Source organism: Melospiza georgiana, chromosome 13 (assembly GCF_028018845.1).
Source record: "Melospiza georgiana isolate bMelGeo1 chromosome 13, bMelGeo1.pri, whole genome shotgun sequence".
Classification (NCBI taxonomy): Eukaryota; Metazoa; Chordata; class Aves; order Passeriformes; family Passerellidae; genus Melospiza; species Melospiza georgiana.
The window spans coordinates 1,297,938-1,322,305 of record NC_080442.1 but is presented as its reverse complement, the minus strand read 5'-3'; the positions used below and the strand labels follow the sequence as shown (position 1 = coordinate 1,322,305).

Sequence of the window (24,368 nt, the reverse complement as noted above, 5' to 3'; positions counted from 1 at the left end):
TTTTGCTTTCTGGATGTTCTGCTGGCCCAAGCAGCCTGAGGTACACATTCCATTAATTGTGTGGAGCCAAAAGGGGCACAATACCTGACAGACAAAGTCTTGACTAAATGTGTGGTTGTGCTGTGTCTGTGTGTCCAGAGTGTGCACAAATGTGTTATAAAGGGGTTGTATGCAAGCATGGTCATTTAAACAACTATTCCATCTTTACAATTATGGGCTTTTAAAAAATATTGCTGGCAAGTTTTTATGATCCTTTCAGAACTATTCACCTCCCCCATCTCTGCCTCTCTCAGGGGAAAGCATTTGGAGAGTTGGATTCTTAAAAATCTCTCATCCACAGACTGAAGTTCTGCAAAAAAACCTACTGTGGTAATCAGTACGTTCATCTGGGGAAAAAACAGAGCTGAGCTATTTATTTATCTTTAATTATAAGTGGTTAAACAAGGAGAATAGACTTACAGTTCCTACTGAACTTAAAAAGACTCTGATTTGTGCCAACTAAAAATTAATTAGTAAGGAATTTTTAATTTCAGCATCCTAGGCCAAGAATCTATTCCTTGATAAAGATGTCCCCATGGAATAGAGTTATGAGATGAGATTAGAAGGAATGTAAACTTTATATCACATGAAGCTTCTACTGTTTTGCACCAATGCAAAGGATATTGGATATTCCTAAATTTTGATTTTTGGGGGATTGGAACATAAGCCCAGAGCTGACCAGACAGAGGCCCAGCATGCCAGATGCAAGGACACAAGATCCCATCATGTAGCTGGAAGATTTTGAGGTGGAAAAGTATTAAGGGATTTTTAATCTGAAATGAGAAATTGCTCTCCTGGATTTGTGAACCTGAAATGATAGAATAGCTAATACCATTCATTCTGGAAAATCATATATCTGCTTGATGCAGAGGGTCATAAAGTACTAGTATTAGAAGCCCTGTTAATTGTTCCTTATTCATTAAACCTCTTTCTCCTGGTTTTGTTAGATTTTGGCATTTTTGAGGTGTGGATAGAAAGTAGGGAAAGCTTAAAATTCCCAGTGGAAAACTGGATATCAAGTATTTCAGGTTGGCTTTTGGTTTTTTTTGTTTTTTTGGTTTTTTTGTTTTGTTTTTTTTTTTTTTTGTGAGAAATATAAATCTTTTGGCTCTCAAATTCTAAACAATTGATTTCAAACAATTTCTCAGACAAATTTCACAGCATTAGGGAAGGAAAGGTAGTTTAAAGAGAACATTTGTTAGTAGTACAGTTTTACATTCAGACAATCAGAAATTCTAAAGTAGAGCTGCTGTGTTGTTCTTGCCTGCTTGTATTGATTTATGAAAAGCCACAAACATTAGGAATGAACTTTAAAGTGAACCACTTGTTGTTCCTTTGAAAATTGTTCTCTGATCTCTTGGTTCCTTATGGTAATTGAAAATCACAATAAAGAACCTGTGAAGCTGAGGAGGGGAGGGGAGGCAGCAGCAGTGCTCACTGGTAAATACCAGGAAAATATCAGTGCTTTATAAAGGTTAGAGAAAACTTAAAGAAAAATTGTATTAGTGTAAAGCCAGTGCTGTAAATATTTAATTATTTCCTTCTCTCCTTGAGTTGGAGGCAAATTAGTGCCATTATGCTAAGGTGATAACAGCACACTGTGAAATCTGTGTTGAGTACTTTGGGTGAGTAGTGGCAGGCCTGCAGGGATGAAACATGGTGGAAACTGCAGAAAGAATCTGGGAAAAGTCCTGTGGACTTGGTTACTATGTCCATAGGCTAACACTGCTATGAAGGATGTGGGAAAAAATTAAAATAGATAAAATATTAAAAGATATAAATAATGAAATATATCAAATATTAAATATATATATATATATATATTTCTGTAAGCAGGCTGATTTTCATGTTAATTATTCACCACCTAGGATTTTACTTCAATAATTTTATTTTTTCTTTTTTTAATCTTTGGTAGTTTTGCCTGAGTTTCTACTTTATGTCATTTTCAAATGGTTGTTAAATCTCTAAAATAGCAACAAGGATTGCATTGAGGAATTAAGAATGAATCCTACATGTTATGGAAGGTAGTAAAGAGAGAAAGAAATGCAACAAAAAATTTACTCCAAGTGACAAGCTGGAATGGAAGAGTACTCTAAGAATCTGTGGAGTACAGCAGGTTTTACTTTTGCTTTAAACTTCAAAATAACTGTGTGGGTTATCATGAAGTCTCCCAGTCACAAGATTCAAACCTCAACTACTAAAACAAACTTTGTGTAGGAAAGAGCTTTCTATTTTTACATGAAACCTGTAAGGCAATTTTTTTCTAAATGAGAGCATATAGTGTGTGCAAATACATCTGTGAGGATATTTTACATAGCCCGTTTTTGCTTTTAGATAATGGTTTCTGTTAGAGAAAAATGATGAATCATTCAAAAAGGAAAAGAGGAGAGATGCATTAGCAGTCTCAGTCAGGGCTGCACTCACAGGCCTGGAGAGATTCAGAAATAGAGAGCTGGGATTTTTCATTGCTGGGCTTTCTTAGGCTGAAATTTGATTTGAGGATGGCTGAGGCTCCTCATTTCAGACACTGAGGGTCTCTGGTGGCTGTTCCTGAGCAGCCTGTGAGCACCTGTGGAGTTGATCATGTGTAGGGATCCCCATGGTCACTGCACAGAGCAACCACAGAGCTCCCCAGAGCTGCACCCCAATGGAGGGACTGTTCCAGCTAGAAAATCATGGCTGGATCAATTTAATGAACTCTAATTTCTGATTGATTTATTCAGTTGAAGAAGAAGAAATTGGAAAACAGGCAGGACCTTGATGTTCCTTTTTAAATGTGTTTCAAGAATTTGTTTTGGGTTTTGCTGGTTTTGTTTGGTTTTTTACAGAAAATATTGTTTTACATTGAAACATATCTAAACATCACTTTTACAAGCATGTTAAAAAATCAAGGCACAAACCACATCTTTTAATTTCAAGTTAACTAAATATTTTGTTTGGTTATAAGGTACTTATTTTTCATCAGATGAAAAAAAAGCTGAAAAAATTGCAAGGCTTATTTTGGGTTCCAGTGCTTTACAGAACATGAAGACAACTCTAACAACAACCAAATTTGATTTGCAGTATGAGAACTGTCAGTTGTGAAAGTGAAATTGTTCTGCCCTCATCTCCAAACAGAGAAAAGCAGATCTCTTCTCTCTTACTATACCTGTGTTCCATTAACACACCGGAATATTTTCACTATGAAATTCCTCCTCCAAGATTCTTCTTTCAGCATAATACTGAAAGCTTCATAATAATCTCTCTAGTCTCTATAAAATCTATAAAATTTTGGACTTAATAACTATTATAAAAGACACAAACTGTTCTACTGTGGAGCTTGAAGCTCTCAAAGAGTTAAAGCAGGCAGCAGAATATATGTTTTCTTTAATACAAGTTGACCTTTGCATGCAGCAGACAGCTTTCCATTTTCCTTGAAATAAAAATATTTTACTAGATACAGTGTTTAAATAAATCAAATGAGGCTTCAAATTATGTAAAACCTGACTATTTAAAATAAAATTACTACTTTCTCTTCTGAATTTTTGGCATAATTCAATTTTAATGCTCATCTAAGCTGTAATGTCTCTGCTGTGTATTTGGCCTGCTTGATTATACTTGATGGGTTGTGTAATTTTTTTGTTACATGTACAATGAAGGTAATTTCTGTGTTTCTAAGCTAGAAGATCAAGTTCTGTGACCTGGAGAAAAAGAAGGCAAATCAGGATGGGTACAGGTGCAGCTCCCTGCTGTTGCAGAGGGAAACCAGGGAGAGCTCTGCAGCCCCTTCCCGAATGTTGGTGGGATCCTGGGTTGGGGTGGGCTGGGAAGGGACAGAGTTTGTACCAGAACCTCCCACCTTTTGGAAGGTGTGCTGTTGGAAATGCTGAGGTTATAGGTGGAAATTCATTGGGAGAACGACAGAGATGTATGAAGGCATGTACAAAATTGTCATTTAGACAATATTCATAAGAATATTATTTTTATCAAGGACAAGCTATTTTTTTCTCCTTACTTTAACCTGCATTTAACCTATTATTACTTTTAGAGAGGCTTGTCTTTTTGCATGAGTGTGAGTTATCAGTCTGATATTATGGATGACCTCTATAATAAATGTGGTATTTGAGGAAGCAGCTCTTGAGTAAAAACACAGTGAAGAAGGTAGTGCTGAAGCAAGAGCTAATGAGAAATCAACCATACCCACTTTGGACTGAAGTGATCCAAGGTTTCAGAAATGGCATCTCATTTACTGATCTTGAATTAAAAAAAAATCTTCTATTTTCTTGAGAACAAAATGTATCTCTGGATCAGATTTTTCTCTTCCCTGTTTCCCTTCAACTCTCCAGAGAACATGGGCAGGCTGAGTTGCTCCTCTAATTCAATTAGCTTACCTTTGTGGGAGGAAGAAGTTGTCTGCAAGTGTATGGAAAGCAAGAAAAGTCTTCATCTGGCTAAAGGAAAATATTCAATAATTTTTTAAACTATCTGCAAGAAAACAGCAGCAAAACCAGCTTGCTGAGAGAGGTGGATATCTTTGGGCCTTTTACCTGAATTCACTCACAGAAAGTCTTCCATTTTTAAAAACTGACCTGTGCTACTCTCTATCAGGAGATGCTGATTGTGGACATTGTGCTCGACAGATAAGCACAAAGGATTCTTTACTTTGTATGTTGTGTGCTCCTCCACTTTCTTTCAGAAACAGAAAATCCAATAAGCAATGAATCCAAATGGCAGAGAGGAGAGTGGAAATGGAGGCTTAACAAACAATGAAAAGCAGCTCATAGTTTACACGATGAGTTTACAGCAGGAAGAAGGAGATTCCACTGAATCTGTGCTGTGCTAGCTGGCTAACAAATGCTCCTCAGTCTTTAAAACAAACAAAATTATGTCTGTGAGTGCAAATTCCAGCAACTGTTTGATGAGCTTTCCACTTTGCTTAGAGATAAAGGTTGTGGGAAAGGGTCCACTGAAGCTGCATCCAGTCTAAGTGCCTCCAGCACAGTTGTCTTATTCCTTTCCTATTATTTTTTGTTTTCATCTAGGATATGAGAGAATGCTGTTCAGGTAGTGTTTAATTTAATTACTGCCAAATATTCAGGTTCCATACCTGTAGTTTACCAGTCTGCCTGTTTTTGCTGAAGCTTAATGGGTTGCATAATTGTGAGGAGGCTGCTGTATGTGTTTCCAGTGGAAGCAGTTTCTTGTCCTACTGTAAAATTTAATTAACTAAAGTTTTGCGAACCATTAAAAGATATGCTGCAGAATGCAGTTGCAAAGAATAGATGTATATATTTTAAACACTTCTTTGAATATTGGTGTATAAGCATGATGACATCAGAACTGTACTGAGGACCTCCTTGGTGTCCTACTTGCTCTTCTGAATGTCTTCAATCTCTGAATTTTTTAATTTATTTTTTCCTGCAAAGACATCAGAACCACAGGGATGTGTCCAATGGAAGGAAAAGTGCCTTACAGTTGTAGAGGAGGAACAGCTGTGACTCTGCCTTGTTATTCAAGCTTTGCCCTCATGGTTATTGATCTCTGCACCAGTGTGTTCTGTACAATGCTGGACTGGAGCTCCCAAAGCTCCCTGGGAAGGCTGGACAGCCCCCCTGCACATGGGTGTGCTGTGGCCAGGGGTAGGCCAGGCCCCAGAACTGGGCTGCTGTTGAAGATGCTCTTAGTCCCAGGATTTAGGGTTATTCCTGTCCTGTGAGGAGCAGGGAGTTGGACTCAGTGATCCTTATGGGTCCCTCCCCACTTGAGACATTCTGTGTTTTCATGCAACTCCTGGGTCAGCAGTGTGCCTTGGCATTCTTTTTGGAGGGAGGTGTTTGAACAGCTGGATTGGTGGTGTGTGTAGAAGACCTTTAGTGACTCAGGTTCAAAGCAGGCTTGCACATTGATAGAACACAATGCTGGGTGCTGTTCCTGTGTGAGCTGAGGTTTTGTTGCACACATTTGTGTGCTCTCTACCTCCTGCCTGTCCTGTCCAAGAATTGCTTTCTGTGTGTCTGGTGGCTGTGGGCATTACAGCTCTTCTGCCACTTCCTCTGCCACTGAAAAAGTGTCCAGATGATCTTTATACCTCCTCTACTGCAGAATCATGTAAGATTTATGTGACTTTTTAAATTAGAATTTTTAAAATTATTAATCATTGGATCTACATGAAAATAGCTAAGTCAATAGATGTTTGGTGATACTTGTCTCTTTTTGTTCCATTACTGATACTTCTGGTAGGATCTGTTGCAGGTAATATCTGCAGCAATTTCTAAAGCCCTCTCTCATCTAACTAAACATTTATCCTCAAGTTTCTCAGCATACCTGTCTTTGCTGCTGATGCCATCTCACTTGTTGAAACAAGCTTAGTGATCAAAGTTAATGAACCATCTTGGTAGAGATTGGAAGCTAGAAATAGACAGAAGAACGAGGAAGACCTTTTTAATGCCCAGGAAATGTCTGAGCAGAACAGGTTCACGGAGAGGGAGCTTTGGATAAAAGTTGTGATGGTTTTCATTCATTATACATATCTCAAGTGAACTGTTACCTATTTCCTTTCCCCATGGTGCTTTCAGTTTGTGGGCAGCCTCTCTTTTTGCTAGAGCAAAGCAGCTTTGTCTTTTTCCTTGTGTAGGTGCTCCTAAATTGTGGCCTCTACAAACATGCTATGAATTTATCCTGCTTTAGCTGGTTCTAATTGCTGGTGATTTATGAGAGAGATGTTGAGAAACAACCTAACATTAATTTTTCTTCTCCATTAATTCAGATGTTCTAAGCATTTGGGCTTACTCCTGTGATTTCCCCTCCCTCACGATTTACTTTGAAAAAAAAAGATCTACTGTGTTATCCTATTGTAGCCTTCAGTGTTTCCTTCTCCTTTCTCTTCTAAGTAAATTGAAAAATTGTTTCAATTCAGAAAATAGGGAAAAAGATGCACTAAATGTCAATTGTATAACAAGGTAGGTGTACAAAATATCAGCAGCCTTTAACAGATAGAAGGAGAAAACCCCCACTCACTGATAATTTGAAGTAGCGGCAATACTACAACCAGTCCTGCAAAACACTCACGTGAATAATCCTTACTGTGTCAAGTGGTCCAGTTGTTGCCAGCACTGGTGAAAGGCAGTGGTCTGGCAGCTTTGAGGAATGAAGTTCTTTTTTTTTATTAGCTGGGCAAGTTTCCCACCACACACTGCCTGGTCAGCCTGCTAAAACCCCCATCTGAGGAGGGAGGGATAAGCTTTCTCTCGGGCTAGCAGGCAGCTTGGTTTCCACAGATCACATAATTCTTACTTGTGTTTGGAGGCTGCCAATTAGCAAAAAGTAAAGGGAGAGGCTTCACAGGAAATTGCAGCTCTAATCCACCAAACTTGCATCAGAGCAGGACCACCTTGCTGCCCTCTGCAGATTCTGGAGAGACCATGCCCAAAGCCTGTGCCCCCTGCCTGAGCCAGTGTCTGCTCCAGGGATGCTCACAGTCCCCACATGGGTCCTGGGGAGCAACCTGTGCTTCCTTGTCCACTTCCACTCGCTCTCCTTCTCAGGCTGCTCTCTAGGAACAGCTTCCATCCAGCTTGGCACCCTTTGATGGAAAACCTGGTAGCCTTTTTCATCCATACCATGTGCTCCCAGGCCTGCCCCAATCCAGCACTTCATCACAAAGAACAAGACCTGGTTTTACTCAGTGGGCAAGGTCTGTGAGCCCAGCTCTGACCATCTCAAATTTATTTATTCTCTGAAAGTGAATGCAGAATAATTTTTTAATGTCGCTCTGTCTTCTGCAATCTCTGCTCATTCCTCTCGGACGGAAGCAGACGAGATAATCAAAACTGTTGTGGTGTTTGTTTTCCAGACACGGGTAATTGGAACTTCAGGACTTCCAAATCAACAGACCCAAGATCCTACCCTTCCACCAAAAGGACTACCAGCAGTGCAAGATGTAATCCCATTTGTGGACAGGCTCCAGGGGCAAGCAGGACTCATGGTACGTTCCACAGCTGTTTGAGGGAGAGCAGTGCAGTACTCGTGATCATACTGCAGAATATGGAATTGCCCAGGGTTTACCTAAAAGTTTCATCAGGTACCAGCACCAGCAGTGTTGAAAGCTGCAGCAGCAGTCCTGGTTGGCAGAAGGTAGCATATCAGCTGCTTGCACATGACCAAGTGCCATTTGGAAAAGGCTTGAACCGCTTTCAGTAAAAATATCATGATTTGGTCTACTTGGGATATGCTGCTAGTCAGAGCAGTCAAAGCAGGCAGCTTTAGCACCTTGTGTGCAGGAGGCAGTGGGGCTGCAGGGAACATGGCCTCTGTTGTACACCAGCGATATGTTCTCCAGGGTGTGTTTGTGGCAGCTGTTACTGGATTTAACATCAGGCAGCGGACAAGCAATTGACCATTACCGAGACTGTGAACTGCACAAGGGTGCTTGCAGAAGTCAGCCCAGATCTGGAGGTTTTCTGGCACCTTGCTAGTCACCTTTTGTTCTATGTCAAAGCGCACTTCGTTGAGAGAGAGGTATTGTCTGAAATGTTGCCTTCTCCGGCTGCGTGGCTGCTGAACATGTGGGTCTTGAGACGCTTAATACAGCTGGCATCTTCTGATGCGGCTTCAGCTGAAGCAGTCATGGGGGAGGGAAGACAGCCCTGCGTGGAAGCTCTTCCCGCCGGTACCGGGGCTGCGGAGGGGAGCTCCTGGCGGGCCCGCTGGCGCTGCCGCCCGGGCCCCATCACCTCAGCGAGCCGTCGGTGCCGGCCCGGGCGGAGGTCGGGCTGGCTCCCCGCCCGCCGCGGGCAATGGCAGCACCTTGTGCGGCGCCGGCCCCGCTCGGGGCTCGCAGGGAGCCCGCGGCCGCCGCCCCTCGCGGCTGCGGGCGCTGCGGCGGGGCCGGGGCCGGGGCCGGGCGGAGGGCGGCGGTGCCGGGCGTGGGGCGCGGGGCTGGCGGCGGAGCGCGGGGGGTGCGGGGGCGGGGGGGTGTGCAGCTCTCGCTAGCGCTGCTTGTGGTCACAGCCAGGCAAGCTCACATCCCATCTGGATCACGCTCGCTCTCTCCCTTCTGCTTTCCTACCATAGAGTTGCGCTGGAAACAGAAGATAGAGGGAGTGTAGGAGCTCGCCATCTCCAAGCGATCTACATTGGGAAAAACATGGAGTCGGCTCCGGCAGCCCCCGATCCAGCAGCCAGTGAGCCGGGCAGCAGCGTCTCCGAGGCGGCCGCCGGCGCCAGGGACACCCCGGTGAACCTGGAGCCTGCCCGGAAAAGCGATGCGCCGGCTCCCGTCCGCAGGCAGAGCTACTCCAGCAGCAGCAGCAGCAGAGGTAGGGAGACTTGGGGAAGGGGGAGGGGGCCGGGGGAGTGGGATCGGGGGGTGGGTGGGAATAGGAAGAGGGGGGTAAGAGAGAAGGGGGAAATGCAGCAATTTAATCCCCTGGTTTATCGCTCGTGCTTGCTGAAGCCGCGCACGCAAACAAGCCGGGCTTGTACCCCCTGCAAAACCTCGCAAACTTTTATAGCTTCTTTTAATTGCTGCAGGAGGAGGGACAAATGCAATGAAAATATTGAGCGGCGTTTGGTGCTTTCCTGTCCCTCTCGTTTATTGCCTGTGGTATCCGGATGGGTACTGTGCCCCTGAAATTACATAATTTTATAAATATATAAAGCAACAGCAGGAGTATTGGGATTCAAGGGAACAAACTTTTAAAGCTGCAGTGTCCTTCCTCCCCCCCCTTTTTTCTCCCCCTCGTCTGTCTCCTTTTGACAGTTTCTCAACTGGTGTGCTGTGGCTTGTTGTGAATGGGGGATCTGTGATTAAACAGGAGATTTGCGGTTTGCGGGTGACTTATTCACTCTGTTGCGCGCTGTTTTCCCTTAATTCATTTAAGTGTATCTTAAAAATTATTTCATCGCGGAGCGGATGATCTCGTAGCTGCCGTTGGTGAGGGTGCCCAACTTCGCAGAGGGTCTCCGTGCGCCCGGGGGTTCTCTTACCGCTCTCCGCCGGCCCCGAATAAAGCGCGGCGAACAAACGAGCCCCCCTTCCCCGCCGCCAGCTGTCAAAGCCCTCCCGCCTCAGGCTGCGCCCCGGCGCCGTGCGGGCCGGCTCCGGAGCTGCTCGGGGCGAAGTTTGGCCGCGCCGGCGGCGGGAGAGCTGCGCGCTGCCGTGCGGGGCCGTGCGGGACCGGCTGCTCCCGCCGCGGCCACCGAGCGCGGCCCGGCTTCAAACGCCGCCGGAGTTTTGCCGAGACGTGCGAGAGGGAGGAGGCTGCGGCTTTAATTACTTGTAAATAATTTATGAAGCGTTGCTCCTACAAGAGGGGGGAGCGCGCTAGAGAGGCTTCGCTCGGTAAAATCCCTCGGTGATGGGTAAAAAATGAATTAAATAACGCTATGTAATAATACACACGGCCGTTGAAAGAAATGACGGGCGGAGAAAAGTACGTGCCCGGCGGGAGCGCAGCCCCCTCGGCGGCCGCCGGCGGGGCCGGGGCAGCGATGCCCGGCCGCGGGCAGCGGCGAGACCGTCTCTGCTCGGACGGAGGGGGCTCGGCTTGTAGGTTGGAATATGGCTGATCATGTGTTGGCTTGTGTTTTACAGTATTTTTCCCCTTTTGGCCACACCCCCCCTTCCCAGGCAGCTTCCCACTCAGGGAATCCGCGTACAGTAAAAGCCATCGAGATGTCACACGCCGAAACATTTAATTAGAGGCGATTTGCGAGCGGGGAGCGCGCCGTTCGGCGGATGCCGAGGCGAGGAGGAGCGGGCTCGGCCGGAGGAGGCCGGGTGGCCACGGGCGTGTGCGCAGGGAGCGTTTGGCTGCGCGGGGTATATTTAGAGCTTGCGAGAGTGGATTTGGAATGCAAGCGCCTTATGTAACGAGGTTAATCAGAAACACTGGAGAAAATTTCCTTAATTTGTCGGGGAGTTTTCTGGATGTTTGCGGAGCCGGCCGTAGTTGGCGGGTGTTACACAACGCGCCCCCTCCCGCTCTCCGGCCCAGCGCTCCGGCGGCGCGGGCAGATGGAGCTGCCGGCAGAGGCAGCGGGCCCCGCCGCCTTTGGGCAGGGGGCAACTTTGGGATCCCATCAATTATGTAACACTCGGCTGTCGCTTCTCTATGGATGCGAAAAGGAGCGGGGCGGGAGGGCGGGGGGGTGCTGGGAAGCCCGGGCGGCTCCGGCGGTGCGAGCGTTTTCCCGAATTGCTGGGGCTGTGCTCCTGCTAACCTGCTGACCCACATGTCCCCGCTGCTGCCCCGGGCTCGCTGGGGCAGGGGCAGGAGCGGGGCCCGGCACACGCCGCCGCTGCCCGGGCTGCCGGCCGCGCACGCAGCAGGCTCTGCGTTATGTAACAGTCTGAGTGGGAAAGCGAAGGTCAGTGATGGAGGGAGGCATCCCCGCAACACAATGGCCAGAGAGCCCTGCGCGCCGGGGCTCGGCGGGCTGCACAGCGAAATAGAGCTCCCGGCAGTGATTGCCGAGCGCTTTGGGAAGGGAGAGGGGCGAAGGAAAAGGAGAGCGGCAGGGATTTGGGGAAAAAAAAAAAAAGAGTGTTTGGGTTTTTTCGGATGATGTAATGGAGTTGGCAGAAAATACAAGTCTACTCCTAGAGTGCAAACAGTAAGGGAATTGTAGCTGGCATTCTGTGCTAATGTTGCAGAAATTAGTGTATTGGAAGTAAATTGACCTATACAATACACACACTTTCTAATAGTTAAAACCTGGAGGTACAGAGCCACACAGGAAAACATGACAACGACAACATTTTGGCCTCCTCGAAGTCAGGACTTGATGGATGGATTAGGTGTAAGGGGTCCCTGTAGACTTGTAGGTTTGGGGTTTTTGCATTTTTTTAAGCTATTGAAGTAGCACTTGATTTCTTGCCTTTTTGTTTTTAATGGGGTCCTTTATATCTTATGGCAACAATGTGACCTTAATGTGTGACTAGTAAAGGTGAAATTATTTTTAGAACTGTTACCTTTTAAGCTCATATGTTCAGCTATGTATTGAGTTCAGAAATTTACTTGTTTGGGTCTCAGTTCTGCCATGGGTTGTAAGCAGGCAGCTCTGGACTCTTATGTGAGCTGTGTGGAGGATAGAAACAAGTACACAGATATTTAGGTATATGTACACATTTATACACCTGTCTAAGTGTAAAAATCCTTATTTTTGACTCAGCAAACAATACAAATATTTGTTTCACATCCTTAGTTTTCACAGCTGCACACATTGCAAAGCTGCTTTGATACGTCAGGATTTATAATAACCAGTGTACATAAGGAATGAGGAAAACAAAATTAAAGAGAGGACTGTGGATGGAGAATTAGGGAAAGTTTGCTGTGGAATAAATTCTTAAGTGAAGCTTTAGTTATTATAATATTATAACTTCAAAATACTTTGTTGCTTGATATACAAACCTGTCTGTACAGCCAGATCCTTACATAACCTGGTTTTTTATTTTGCAGAGGTTATGCTGGTTTTGTTGCTGCATAGAATACTTAACTTGAAAACATAAATTCTGAGTTACCAAAAGCACTATTCAAATGGGGAGTTGTTATGTGATATATTTAGTATGTGGGGGCATGCATGCATACTTGCATGCTTCAAAAAATTCCCTGCAGTCTGATATTAAAACTGATTGTTAGGAAATTGTCACCATACTGGAAAAAGCAGGAGATGGATTAAAAGGCCTGGTTTCCCCCCAGAGGGATGTTTTTACTGCTGACAGTAGTTGTTAAAATTTTCTGAAGACCAGTCACTGACCAGCAGGTTGGATTTCAGTCTGAGTGTGTGTGTGTGTTCTGCAACAAGGGTTTGTGGTTTGCCATGCTTGGTAGAAGGAATGCTTCCCTCGCCAGCTCTGGCCCTGGACTGTGGCTTTTATTGACATTTATTTCACTTTGCAGGCCTGGATGTCCATGGAGCTCTACCCATGCTGCAGTCTCAGACTTAATATTCTATTAGTCCCCCTAGAAACAGTTGTAATTGAATAAACTCTATTTTAGTAGAGAACTACTGTCTCATTAGAAAGCAAAGTACATAAAAAGCTTTTAAATCTGCTAGAAAGTGCTTAGTTTGTATGGGACTGAGCTCTTGGTCTCAGAGGTAAGTCAGGAGAGGATGTCTTGCTGAAAAATATTTAAGACAGCTCTTCCATCACTGGGTGATGCTATGTGCAAATACTTGTATGATGCTTAATATTTAATAATTGAAAACTGCATCTATGTAGGTGCTTGTTATTCTGCTCTTGCTGTTGAGGTTCTGGGTGTATTTGTTGTTTTCCAGAGCCCTTTGGATGTCATCTGTTTATCCTGATCCTTTCTCTACTGGTAGATTGTGGCATTTTGCTTTTGTGCTTTTTTTAAAATTTGGGTGATGCTCCACAAGTAGGGATGTAACATAATTAATAGTGACAACAATAGGTTTGTGGTGTTCTTTTCTTTACAAATACCTTTTTTTCCCCCTAGATTTTATCAATTTCTGGATTTATACTGTTCTACAGAGCATAGCCACAATATGAAATTTTGCAAGTTGTTTTCAGGAGGACTCTTTGAATTTTGTAAATTCGAATGCTTTCTGTAGATTCTTTGGGTTGCCTTTGTCATCATTGGGGACTATTCTGCATGCACCACTGATTTAGTCCTATTTTGGTAGATGATATGTGCTTTGAATCCTTTAAAGTACAGCATTGTTTTAAACATGTGTAGCATAGGAGCAATAATAGCAGCAGTATGTTGTTCTCCTAGGAACAATGCAGTTCTCTTATTCCAATAAACCGTAACCTATTCTCTTATTTTATTTGCTTGAGAAACATCTCAGGAGCTCATAAACCAGTATGTAAATACTGTTATCATTCAACCAAATGCTGTAATTTTATTAAATAAAGAACATAGTTTGTAATGGAGATTAACGGGCTGTGTGACAATTTCAGTTTGGGTATAGCACTGCATCTGAATGGAAAGAGCAATTTCAGCTTTGCAAGGTTCTTTTTTTTTCTTTTTACCTTCTGATATTTGGTTTTTAAGCTACAAAAATATGTGTTGGGGAAAACCTGAAATGACTCAGTTGATTTTGCTGGATTTAATCTGAGAGCTATCCCAGTGCAAAGGGGAGAAAACCCAACCTCGTTTTAAATCACTGTGATGTCTGTATCACTCTTGAAATTAATTTGTGAATAGGTGATCCATTCCTTACTGAAATATTTTTAAGAGCGTGTTTTCAGTGACAGGCACTTGTAGGAAAAAATGAAATTGAAATGAATTGAAAAAATGGAAAAAGAAATGAGAATTTGGAGTGTCTCTGGGAGTGTGGGTGCCGTGCAGCTTGTCACACTTTTACCTGGACCTGAGCTTGCTGAGGGGGTTCTGCAGTTTTCCATGGCTTTGGCAGAAGAGGAAGTTCTGGTGGAAAAAGTGTTGAAGAAACTTCCTGAATGTGTGGAAGCATCCACACTTCATATGCAGATTTCTGCTGTCTTGTTTTCTTTGACTCTTTTTCCAAGTATTTTGCATTTCACCTATTGCTGGGGCTGCCTCTGTAGCCCTGATAATCCCTTTTGGAAATGCACTGTACAGAACTGTTGGCTTTGTTTGTCCTCACAGCTGGCAGACAGGCCAGGCATCCTTACCTGCACAGATTTTCCAGGTGTGCAGAGGAGGGCCCTGCAGAGCAGAGTCTGAGTCCCCTGCTGCCACCAGACCCACCTTGCACATTTGGTGTCAGAAACACATCACACTCGGTTTTTAGTGTTGTTAGGGTTTGTTTTTTTTTTTTGGTCCTGGTGTTCTGATAGGAGGCTCCTCCACAGCTTTGTTGTCTGATGATTAGAAACCTTCTTTTCACTTCTGAGTAACTGTATTCGCAATCAGTTAGCTCACTTCTTCTTTAAATGTTTTCTCTGAAACCTCTGTGGACTGAAAATGAAGAAGAGCCTGGTATTTTATTTTGTGATAGCTGAACTAACAGCGAGCTCTGTTCAATGACTCACAGTTTAGCACTTCAGCATATCTGTTGTAGATGGTCTGTGCTGATAGAAACATGAGAACAGCTTGGGCTGTGTGTCAGGAGGAGTTAATTGTCTAATTTCTTGAATGTAAAGGTTGTGAATTATTCCTCATACCGTTATCTGAAGTCTCATCTAGGTATGTTTCATTCTTGGCAGCAACTGAGCTCTTCAGAGACCAAGTGTATTGGGGTGTGTATTTTCATGAAGAAATTGTGGGGCTTATTTTACAGCAGTTTAATCCTATAGTTTAGCCTCATTGCACTGTTCATTTGGAAGGATCCCCAGGTGTTTTAAACACTATTGGGAACCATTTTGCTTATTACTGAAATCCAGCCACTTCTTGTGTGGAATCTGACAGCTGTTTAATGGTGCTCAGCCATGCTAAGCAGATCAGAACGGAAAGTGAAGAATACCATACCTGATTGAAACACTCAGAGGGATTTTGGATACAGATAATATAATTATCTGCATTGGAATTGGGTCAAACAGCTCTATTCCTGTAGAAAATTACTAGATATTTTCAGTGGCAGTGTATGGTCAAGAAATTGGTTTGAAATACCTTCCTGAAAATGATACCCCCAGCAGTGAGATAATTGAAGATCCTGCTGCTTACCCTATTGTGATCACCAGTTGCAGAATGATCAATGTTTTCAGGTATTTCTGGATGTATTAATTGTTTGGTTCCATGCTGGTATGTGAAATCTTATAAACCAGGGGGGACGCCTGGGATGTTGCAGGTCTTGCTTTGTAAAGCAAATTTCTTTTCTGGTGAATTCCTTAAATAGTGAGTTGCTGTCTGTGAGACGTGCTCGTATTCACAGAGGTTTTAAAAATGGTTCTAGGGGATCTCTTGACACTGAGCCAGTAGGGAATGGGGGAGGTGGGTGTCAAGCCTTGTCTTGTGAGGATATTGGTGACTGTGGGGAAAATACAGCTCTTTTCCAGTTGTCTTCAATTTCACTTCCCATGTAATTTGGCAGAACGGAGTATAAACAGAGGATCTGCAAAGGAACAGAAGTCAGAATTCCCGATCAACTGAATGTACATAAATGTCCTGGTAATAATGACCGACTGCAGAGTCTTTCATTTGTAATTTAATCTAATAATTTCCATGCACTTCTGAAGGAACACACTATGAAGCTGGGAACTTCAGAGAAATTGCTGCGCTGTTACAAACAGCGTTTGAGCTGGCATTATAACAGCATGAGAGATTGTGAGATGGAGAACAAAGTTAGTGTGGAAACTGAGCTGAGGGAAATTGCCAGCAGAATGTGAGAAAGCAGAGTTGGATTATGATAACCTCCCTGGCAGAATCAAATTAAACCATTTTAAAGGCTTTGTTGATTTTTAGTTTGTAGTTGTACTATGTATTTACTTCACATGGGTGCAGGAGATTAATGAGGCAGGTGTAGTGATCATGGGGTGAAAAACTGTGGGGCTGCTGTTCTTTTTAAATGTTTCATTTCATACAGACTGTGGGGTATTTACAGCATTAATTAACAATATGTCTGTGTGCTTTAGTTCTGCAACTGTTCAAATGTATTGGAAGTATTTCATATGCAGAGGTGATGGAAATTATAACCCCTAGAAGGAGGTTGGACAGAGAGCCTTCCCTCCCTTTTTTTTTCTTTAATATTATTTTATTACATTTATAAATATCTTTTTAAATGGCATGCTGTCCAAAGAGGTGGTTTGTGTGAAGAATGGGGAATATATGGCCTGGAACTCTGCAGCTAGTTTTGACAATATGGCTGAAAGAAGACAGAAGGAAAAATAAAAATCAAACCCCAGAGGCAGACCATAGAGCAAAGTGCTGTTGATGTGCATCCAATAGCATTGCCAGCTCCTGACCTGTGAGACAGGAATTTTTTCCATAGTTATGTAGAAGTATATGCCATGCACTTCTGAAATAAATATATATGCAAAACTGTAGACAGCATTGGGAAAATTTAAATTATGTATTAGCAGAGCTTGGCTGGAGTGTTTTGGCGCTGAAGCAAGGTCTGTTAGATACAGTCAAGGATAAAACCAAGGCCAAGACTTGTGAAATACTGATTATGGGGTTTATTTTATTCCTGTAGTGGAATTACAAGAATACTTTAAAGTAGGATTTCCCTTCAGAGTTTCTCTTCAAATGCAGAGGTAGGAAAGAATGCCTTTTTATGAACTAACAGATGACTTTGCCAAAGTCTGTGCCAAATGTAAATCAGAGGCCTCTGCTGCATTACATCTTTTAACTAAGGGCAGAAAGGTAAGGTTTAAACTATTTCTTTGTAAGAAGTCTTGAAATTTGATAAGACAGGCTAAAGTACAGCTTTTGCTAATACTTTACTTGAAGTAAGAAACCTGTCAGCATAAAGCATCTCCTAAATCCTTTGTATATTAAAAAATAAAATAAAATGAAATCAATCTCAAAGGAAACTAGGGCATATCAGAAACCTCTTTCTGAATCTTGCTTCATTTGTGTAATCTTCAAGAGGAGTTTTGTTAGTCATTTGTGTTGTCATTATAGAAGTTAGCAAAGGGTCCTTTACTGCCTGGGTTGTTGGAGAGGCCTTTTAAAAGCTCTAATGAAGTGTCCTCTGAGCTGCTGACATCTTGTGTGGAGTCAGAGAGCTTCTGAGATAATTCATGGAAGTCAGAGCACAAAGCAACTCTTTCCAGGGCTGGTGCTTGGAGGAATGATGGACAAATCAATGTATAGTGATGGTGTACTTGCAGTCCCTTAGCAATCCTGCCCATCCAGACGTTGCCAGGCAGGAGTTACACTTGGAGAGTCTTTAGAAAACCAAACCACGAAGTTGTTTCTAGAGATTTCATTTCCACTCACCACTCTTAATGTTGTAATTTTCTGCTGGAATCAGGTGTATTTTTAAGAAGTGATCTGATTTTCATGAGTGTGAATCTGGCAGAGATCAGATTAGGTCAGCCCTATGTTGGCAGCACAAATGCAGCCCTTGACCAATAGAGGTGTTCTGCTGTCCTGGCAGAGTCTGGATCTGTGACAGTTCATGTGTGTGCTTAGTGCTGAGCATGGATCTGTGACAGTTCATGTGTGTGCTTAGTGTTGAGCATGGATCTGTGACAGTTCATGTGTGTGCTAAACACTGAGCATGGATCTGTGACAGTTCATGTGTGTGCTTAGTGCTGAGCATGGATCTGTGACAGTTCATGTGTGTGCTTAGTGCTGAGCATGGATCTGTGACAGTTCATGTGTGTGCTAAACACTGAGCATGGATCTGTGACAGTTCATGTGTGTGCTAAACACTGAGCATGGATCTGTGACAGTTCATGTGTGTGCTAAACACTGAGCATGGATCCTGTGACAGTTCATGTGTGTGCTAAACACTGAGCATGGATCCTGTGACAGTTCATGTGTGTGCTAAATACTGAGCATGGATCCTGTGACAGTTCATGTGTGTGCTAAACACTGAGCATGGATCCTGTGACAGTTCATGTGTGTGCTAAACACTGAGCATGGATCTGTGACAGTTCATGTGTGTGCTAAACACTGAGCATGGATCCTGTGACAGTCCATGTGTATGCTAAACACTGAGCATGGATCTGTGACAGTTCATGTGTGTGCTAAACACTGAGCATGGATCCTGTGACAGTTCATGTGTGTGCTAAACACTGAGCATGGATCCTGTGACAGTTCATGTGTGTGCTAAACACTGAGCATGGATCGGTGACAGTCCATGTGTGTGCTTAGTGCTGAGCATGGATCTATGACAGTTCATGGATCTATGACAGTTCATGTGTGTGCTAAACACTGAGCATGGATCGGTGACAGTCCATGTGTGTGCTAAACACTGAGCATGGATCCTGTGACAGTTCATGTGTGTGCTAAACACTGAGCATGGATCGGTGACAGTTCATGTGTGTGCTTAGTGCTGAGCATGGATCCGTGACAGTTCATGTGTGTGCTAAACACTGAGCATGGATCCTGTGACAGTCCATGTGTGTGCTTAGTGCTGAGCATGGATCTGTGACAGTTCATGTGTGTGCTAAACACTGAGCATGGATCCTGTGACAGTTCATGTGTGTGCTAAACACTGAGCATGGATCTGTGACAGTCCATGTGTGTGCTTAGTGCTGAGCATGGATCCTGTGACAGTTCATGTGTGTGCTAAACACTGAGCATGGATCTGTGACAGTCCATGTGTGGGCTTAGTGCTGAGCATGGATCTGTGACAATTCATGTGTGTGCTAAACACTGAGCATGGATCCTGTGACAGTTCATGTGTGTGCTAAACACTGAGCATGGATCTGTGACAGTTCATGTGTGTGCTAAACACTGAGCATGGATCGGTGACAGTCCATATGTGTGCTAAACACTGAGCATGGATCCTGTGACAGTCCATATGTGTGCTAAACACTGAGCATGGATCCTGTGACAGTTCATGTATGTGCTTAGTGCTGAGCATGGATCTGTGACAGTCCATGTGTGTGCTAAACACTGAGCATGGATCCTGTGACAGTTCATGTGTGTGCTTAGTGCTGAGCATGGATCTATGACAGTTCATGGATCTATGACAGTTCATGTGTGTGCTAAACACTGAGCATGGATCTGTGACAGTTCATGTGTGTGCTAAACACTGAGCATGGATCCTGTGACAGTTCATGTGTGTGCTTAGTGCTGAGCATGGATCTGTGACAGTTCATGTGTGTGCTTAGTGCTGAGCATGGATCCTGTGATGTTCCATGTGTGTGCTAAACACTGAGCATGGATCTGTGACAGTTCATGTGTGTGCTAAACACTGAGCATGGATCTGTGACAGTTCATGTGTGTGCTAAACACTGAGCATGGATCCTGTGACAGTTCATGTGTGTGCTAAACACTGAGCATGGATCCTGTGACAGTTCATGTGTGTGCTTATTGCTGAGCATGGATCTGTGACAGTTCATGTGTGTGCTAAACACTGAGCATGGATCTGTGACAGTTCATGTGTGTGCTAAACACTGAGCATGGATCTGTGACAGTTCATGTGTGTGCTAAACACTGAGCATGGATCCTGTGACAGTTCATGTGTGTGCTAAACACTGAGCATGGATCCTGTGACAGTTCATGTGTGTGCTTATTGCTGAGCATGGATCTGTGACAGTTCATGTGTGTGCTAAACACTGAGCATGGATCTGTGACAGTTCATGTGTGTGCTAAACACTGAGCATGGATCTGTGACAGTCCATGTGTGTGCTTAGTGCTGAGCATGGATCTGTGACAGTTCATGTGTGTGCTAAACACTGAGCATGGATCTGTGACAGTTCATGTGTGTGCTAAACACTGAGCATCTTGGGTGGTTCTCTTGATGTCAGGGATAGGACCCTTTAGTGTAGAGTAAGACCAGGAGAGAGCTGCAAGGAATCAAGAACTGCACTGGGAAATGGTTTAAGAAAAGTAAGGAATTTTAACACCAATGAGAATGACTCTGGATAAAAGATGAATGAACTAGTTTTCATGGTAGGTAGGGCTGGGTGAGTAGTGGTAATTATTTTGGCAGATACATTATTACCCTGGTATAGTTTTGCTTTCAGGATCATACTGTGGCTTCATTGCTGGATAAGAATTTCTATCACTACTTCAGAATAGCTGTTAGGAGATGAGCAAGAATTTCCTCAGGTACAGAATCTGAGCTGCACTTATCTGTTGCTGTATATGGAGTGTGTTTGCTAAGTTTACTAAAGGTTTTAATTTGTAGCCACTGACATCTTAGCTCTGTCCTTATAACAGTCAAAAAGTCTTTTTTGTTTTGTGATGGAAAAAAATGAAGGAAAAGCTGAACTGATTGTAGGGATTTAGCTTCAGAGAATTTAATAAGCTGTCTGTTGAGGTGGCCTGCCTTATTGGTATTTTTCTCTCTCAATATTGGCTACCTCTAATGTGGTTTGATCATAACTGAATTATTTTCCAGTTTTGTTTTTTTTTCCTGAGTAAATCAGACTATGCCACTTGGCCTCCTTTTAGAGATTCACAGTTCTAGTTCATGAAAACTTGCTGTTGTTAATTTTTTGGATAATAATACCCCACTGGAATTGCCAGGGCAGGTCAGCAGTATCCCAGAGATGCTTTAGTGTGACATGCAGTGCAGAATCCAAGGCTGTGCAAAAGAACAAGGAAAGATTTTTTTGTTTTGCTTTTGAAACGGAAGCAAGATCCTTCCAAAATTCTAGCTAGTCATTAACTTTCCCCAGCAGTGCTCAAGGCAGTCTGTCACTAAAATCTTTGGTTTCAATTCTCTGAAGAACGCTCCCCCATACAGCATTCACCTTAGAGAGGATAAGGACAAAAGCTCCTGGATGAAGGCAGGATTAGCAGAGCAGCTAGGTTTACAGATAACCAGGGGCTTCCATTTAGCAAGCTGTGTTTGGCCTCAGTGTTGGGTTTCCAGCGTTCCCAAGTCCACCTTCCTGTTGTTTTCAGCCACTTTAGAGGCTGCAGAAATGGCTTGTCACAATCTCTGCAATTGGCAAGTCTCCTCAGAATTTCTTCCACGTATCCTTTGTTTTCTTTGCCACAGCAGAGGTTCAAAGCAGAATGTCTTTAGGGATTTGAGAGCAAATGATCACAAGTGGTGAGGTGGGGACTCATGCCAATATACTGAAAATATTTTGTTGCATTGCTTTTCTCTGCGGACAGCAGAACGCACACTGGAAGCAAACTTGGCTCTGGAAAGGCAGCAATAGAAAATGTAAAAACAAACCCAGAAAGGAAGTAAATGAAGCCAAAGGGGGAGCAGGGTAGTTTTGGGTAATGAACAGTAAAAGAAAGATGTGGAACTTAAGGAAGAAGTGTAATGAAAGGGCACAAAAGAAAGATGACTGATTTGGAGAATGGCCTGGAAAAAAACCCCAAACATTTGCAAAAGAACTGGAGTAGTGGGGGAAGCTACAGTGTCTGCTGAGGGGAGGGGAATTTACTGCCTTATTTCCTCTGTACAATTAATATATGAAATAAACAGGGCCAGGAGACTTCTTCTCCTGTGTAATGCCTTTATTAAAAAGTGATCAGCTCAAGGATCGGGCGGCTCGACGGGTCTGCAGCGTCCGTCGTCTCTCCCAGGGCGACTCAGAGGAGGAGGATATGCGCAGCTCTGTCCACCAGGGGCAGAGCTGGGGATCAGATCCTCTTGGGAGCCTTCTTGGGTCTCCTGATCCCATAAGATGGTGTCAGATGTTAGTTTCTCCCACTCAGTCGGCCTGGTCTCAGCTCCGGGGTCAACTCCCGTGGTCAGGGCGAGAGGGTCCGAAGGTGTTCCGCGTCTCTGCAGGCTCAGCACTCGGTTCCTCACGTCCAGACATCACTCTAGTCTCTCAACTCTTAGGTGGCTCGTTGTTTTTGGGGTTTCTCCATGAGTTTGGAGATGGGGGTCCCACAAAGCATTCTGGTCTTGCGAGTCACTTTGCATAACCCCCCCCACCTTCTCAGGTGTCTTCACTATTCTGGGAAAGGTACAACTTAGCCTCGGGCAAGGTCCCCACCCAGGAGAAGGGCCATTACCTCGCCCCGGCCAGGGCTTTTACTAATACAAAAACAACCATTAACGACAACGACTCGTGATTACAATAACAAAACACACAGAACTTGGGCAGAGCCAGTGGTCTGGCTGCCTTTTTGAAACTTTTTCTCATAAAAAAATATTAACCGAGTTTTTGTTCATAACAGTCCCCCCTCTTTTTCTTTGATCGAGCTTAAACTCTAAGCTCGCATCAACTCTCGATTTTTGTTTTGAATCTACTATAAATCTCTTGTGCACTTTGGTAATCACGGTTACTTAACTTTGTTACTTTTTTTGGTTTCTTCAGGTTTGTCTTCACGGCAAACACTATTTTACTGAAACAGATAAATAAGCATAGTAAAAATAGCAATCCTCCAAGTGCACACACAGCGAGAAAAACTACCTTTACCCACACATCCTTTTTGAAAATCTCCAGGTTCTCCCACCCACTGGGATCAAGTGTAGGAGTTTGATCTTCATTATTTACACATGCTAACCTTTTTATTTCGTTTGAAATGTTCCTAATAATTGAATTCTTAATTTTCAATACTGCCTGGAGCCGGATAACTTTGTTTAACATAGATATTGGGATCCGAATTTGGCTTTTACAATTTTGGATTTTCTCAATTTCTATTTCACTGTGCCTGTTCTGTTTAATTTCTCCCAAATCATTATATATAGGAACTCCCAAACTTGATCCAGTTTCTTTGGGCAACAAGAAAATTGGTTTTATCACTCTAGCGGTGCAGCTGCCAGACGAGATCAAATCTAGGGGTTTAAGGCTCCCCTGAAATGTGTTCTTAAAGGAGTTTATCTCTTTTCCAGTACACTCATATAAATACTTGTAACAAACAATTTTTCTTACCATTTTCACCATTTCTTTGCTTTTTACTATATCTGCTGAGCTTGTTTCAGCAGCATCCCATTTAAAGCACAACCAGGCTTCCCCTATAGGGCACTCTCCTAGGAGTGGCTGCCTAAAAGTGGCAGTATTGTATATTATCCAATACACTCTCTTATTTTTTTGATAAAAGACCAATTGGGAGAGGTTAACACAATCAGGGTTAGAACTGATGTGGACTCTCGACAAGGAGCTCACTTCCTCCTCACAGAGGGGTTGGTAGCATTCATTGCATGGCTCAGCTGGGCTCCCCTGAGCACCACCAGCCATCAGAGCCATCAGTACTACCCTTCCCAAGAGTCCGGTATGGGTCATCTCACACAGCCTGCCCACCCGGCCTTGCCTCTTGGGGAACTTTACTGAGGACAAGCTTCCAAGCTCTTTAGAGTCCCTTCTACCCGTTTCTCTGGTTAAACCTCTCTTGGTCTGTTCCCTACCAATTTTGGTTTCCCCTCCCAGGGGAGTGTTCTGTAGAGGATTAACCTGGAGTCTTTAGAAATAAATTGGGGAACTTAACCAGAATTACTTATTTACAGTCCTAAACTTTTTACCAACATAATTTACACAGAACAGTCTTAAAACATTTTAAGCAATATTAGAACTCTGATACCATTTTTTTTTTTTTTTTTTCCACACAGTTCAGTCTTTTTGACTCTTCCTTCTGAGAGTCATCTTTAAATCACAGTATACTCAGGTGAATTAACTTGTGAAGCAGATGAATCTTGTCCAGCGCCGGGGGGGTGAGAGTGATGTGGACTCTGGCCCAATGCCAGAGGGAAAAACTGGGACTCTGGCCCAATGCCAGAAGGACAAAGGGGTGGAGTCCGATCCAATGCTAGAATGCCAGAGGGAAAAAAAAAACTGGTGTTGAATCCTGGTCCAATGCCAGGGGGTGAGAGTGATGTGAGTCCAACCTTTTCCTTTTGGTCTGCACAGTCGAGTTAGTAATGAA

At 43.5% G+C, this 24,368-nt stretch overlaps 1 protein-coding gene across 1 annotated transcript in view; it reads left to right on the top strand.

Moving 5' to 3' along the window:
* Positions 1-9,042: 9,042 nt before the first annotated feature.
* Positions 9,043-24,368, top strand: part of RORA (RAR related orphan receptor A) — a 358,823-nt gene continuing 343,497 nt past the window's right edge. Inside the window, exon 1 of the mRNA XM_058033480.1 lies at positions 9,043-9,335. Coding sequence (XP_057889463.1) covers positions 9,164-9,335 — 172 coding nt within the window. The 5' untranslated portion in view covers positions 9,043-9,163. The remainder of the gene's footprint in view (positions 9,336-24,368) is intronic.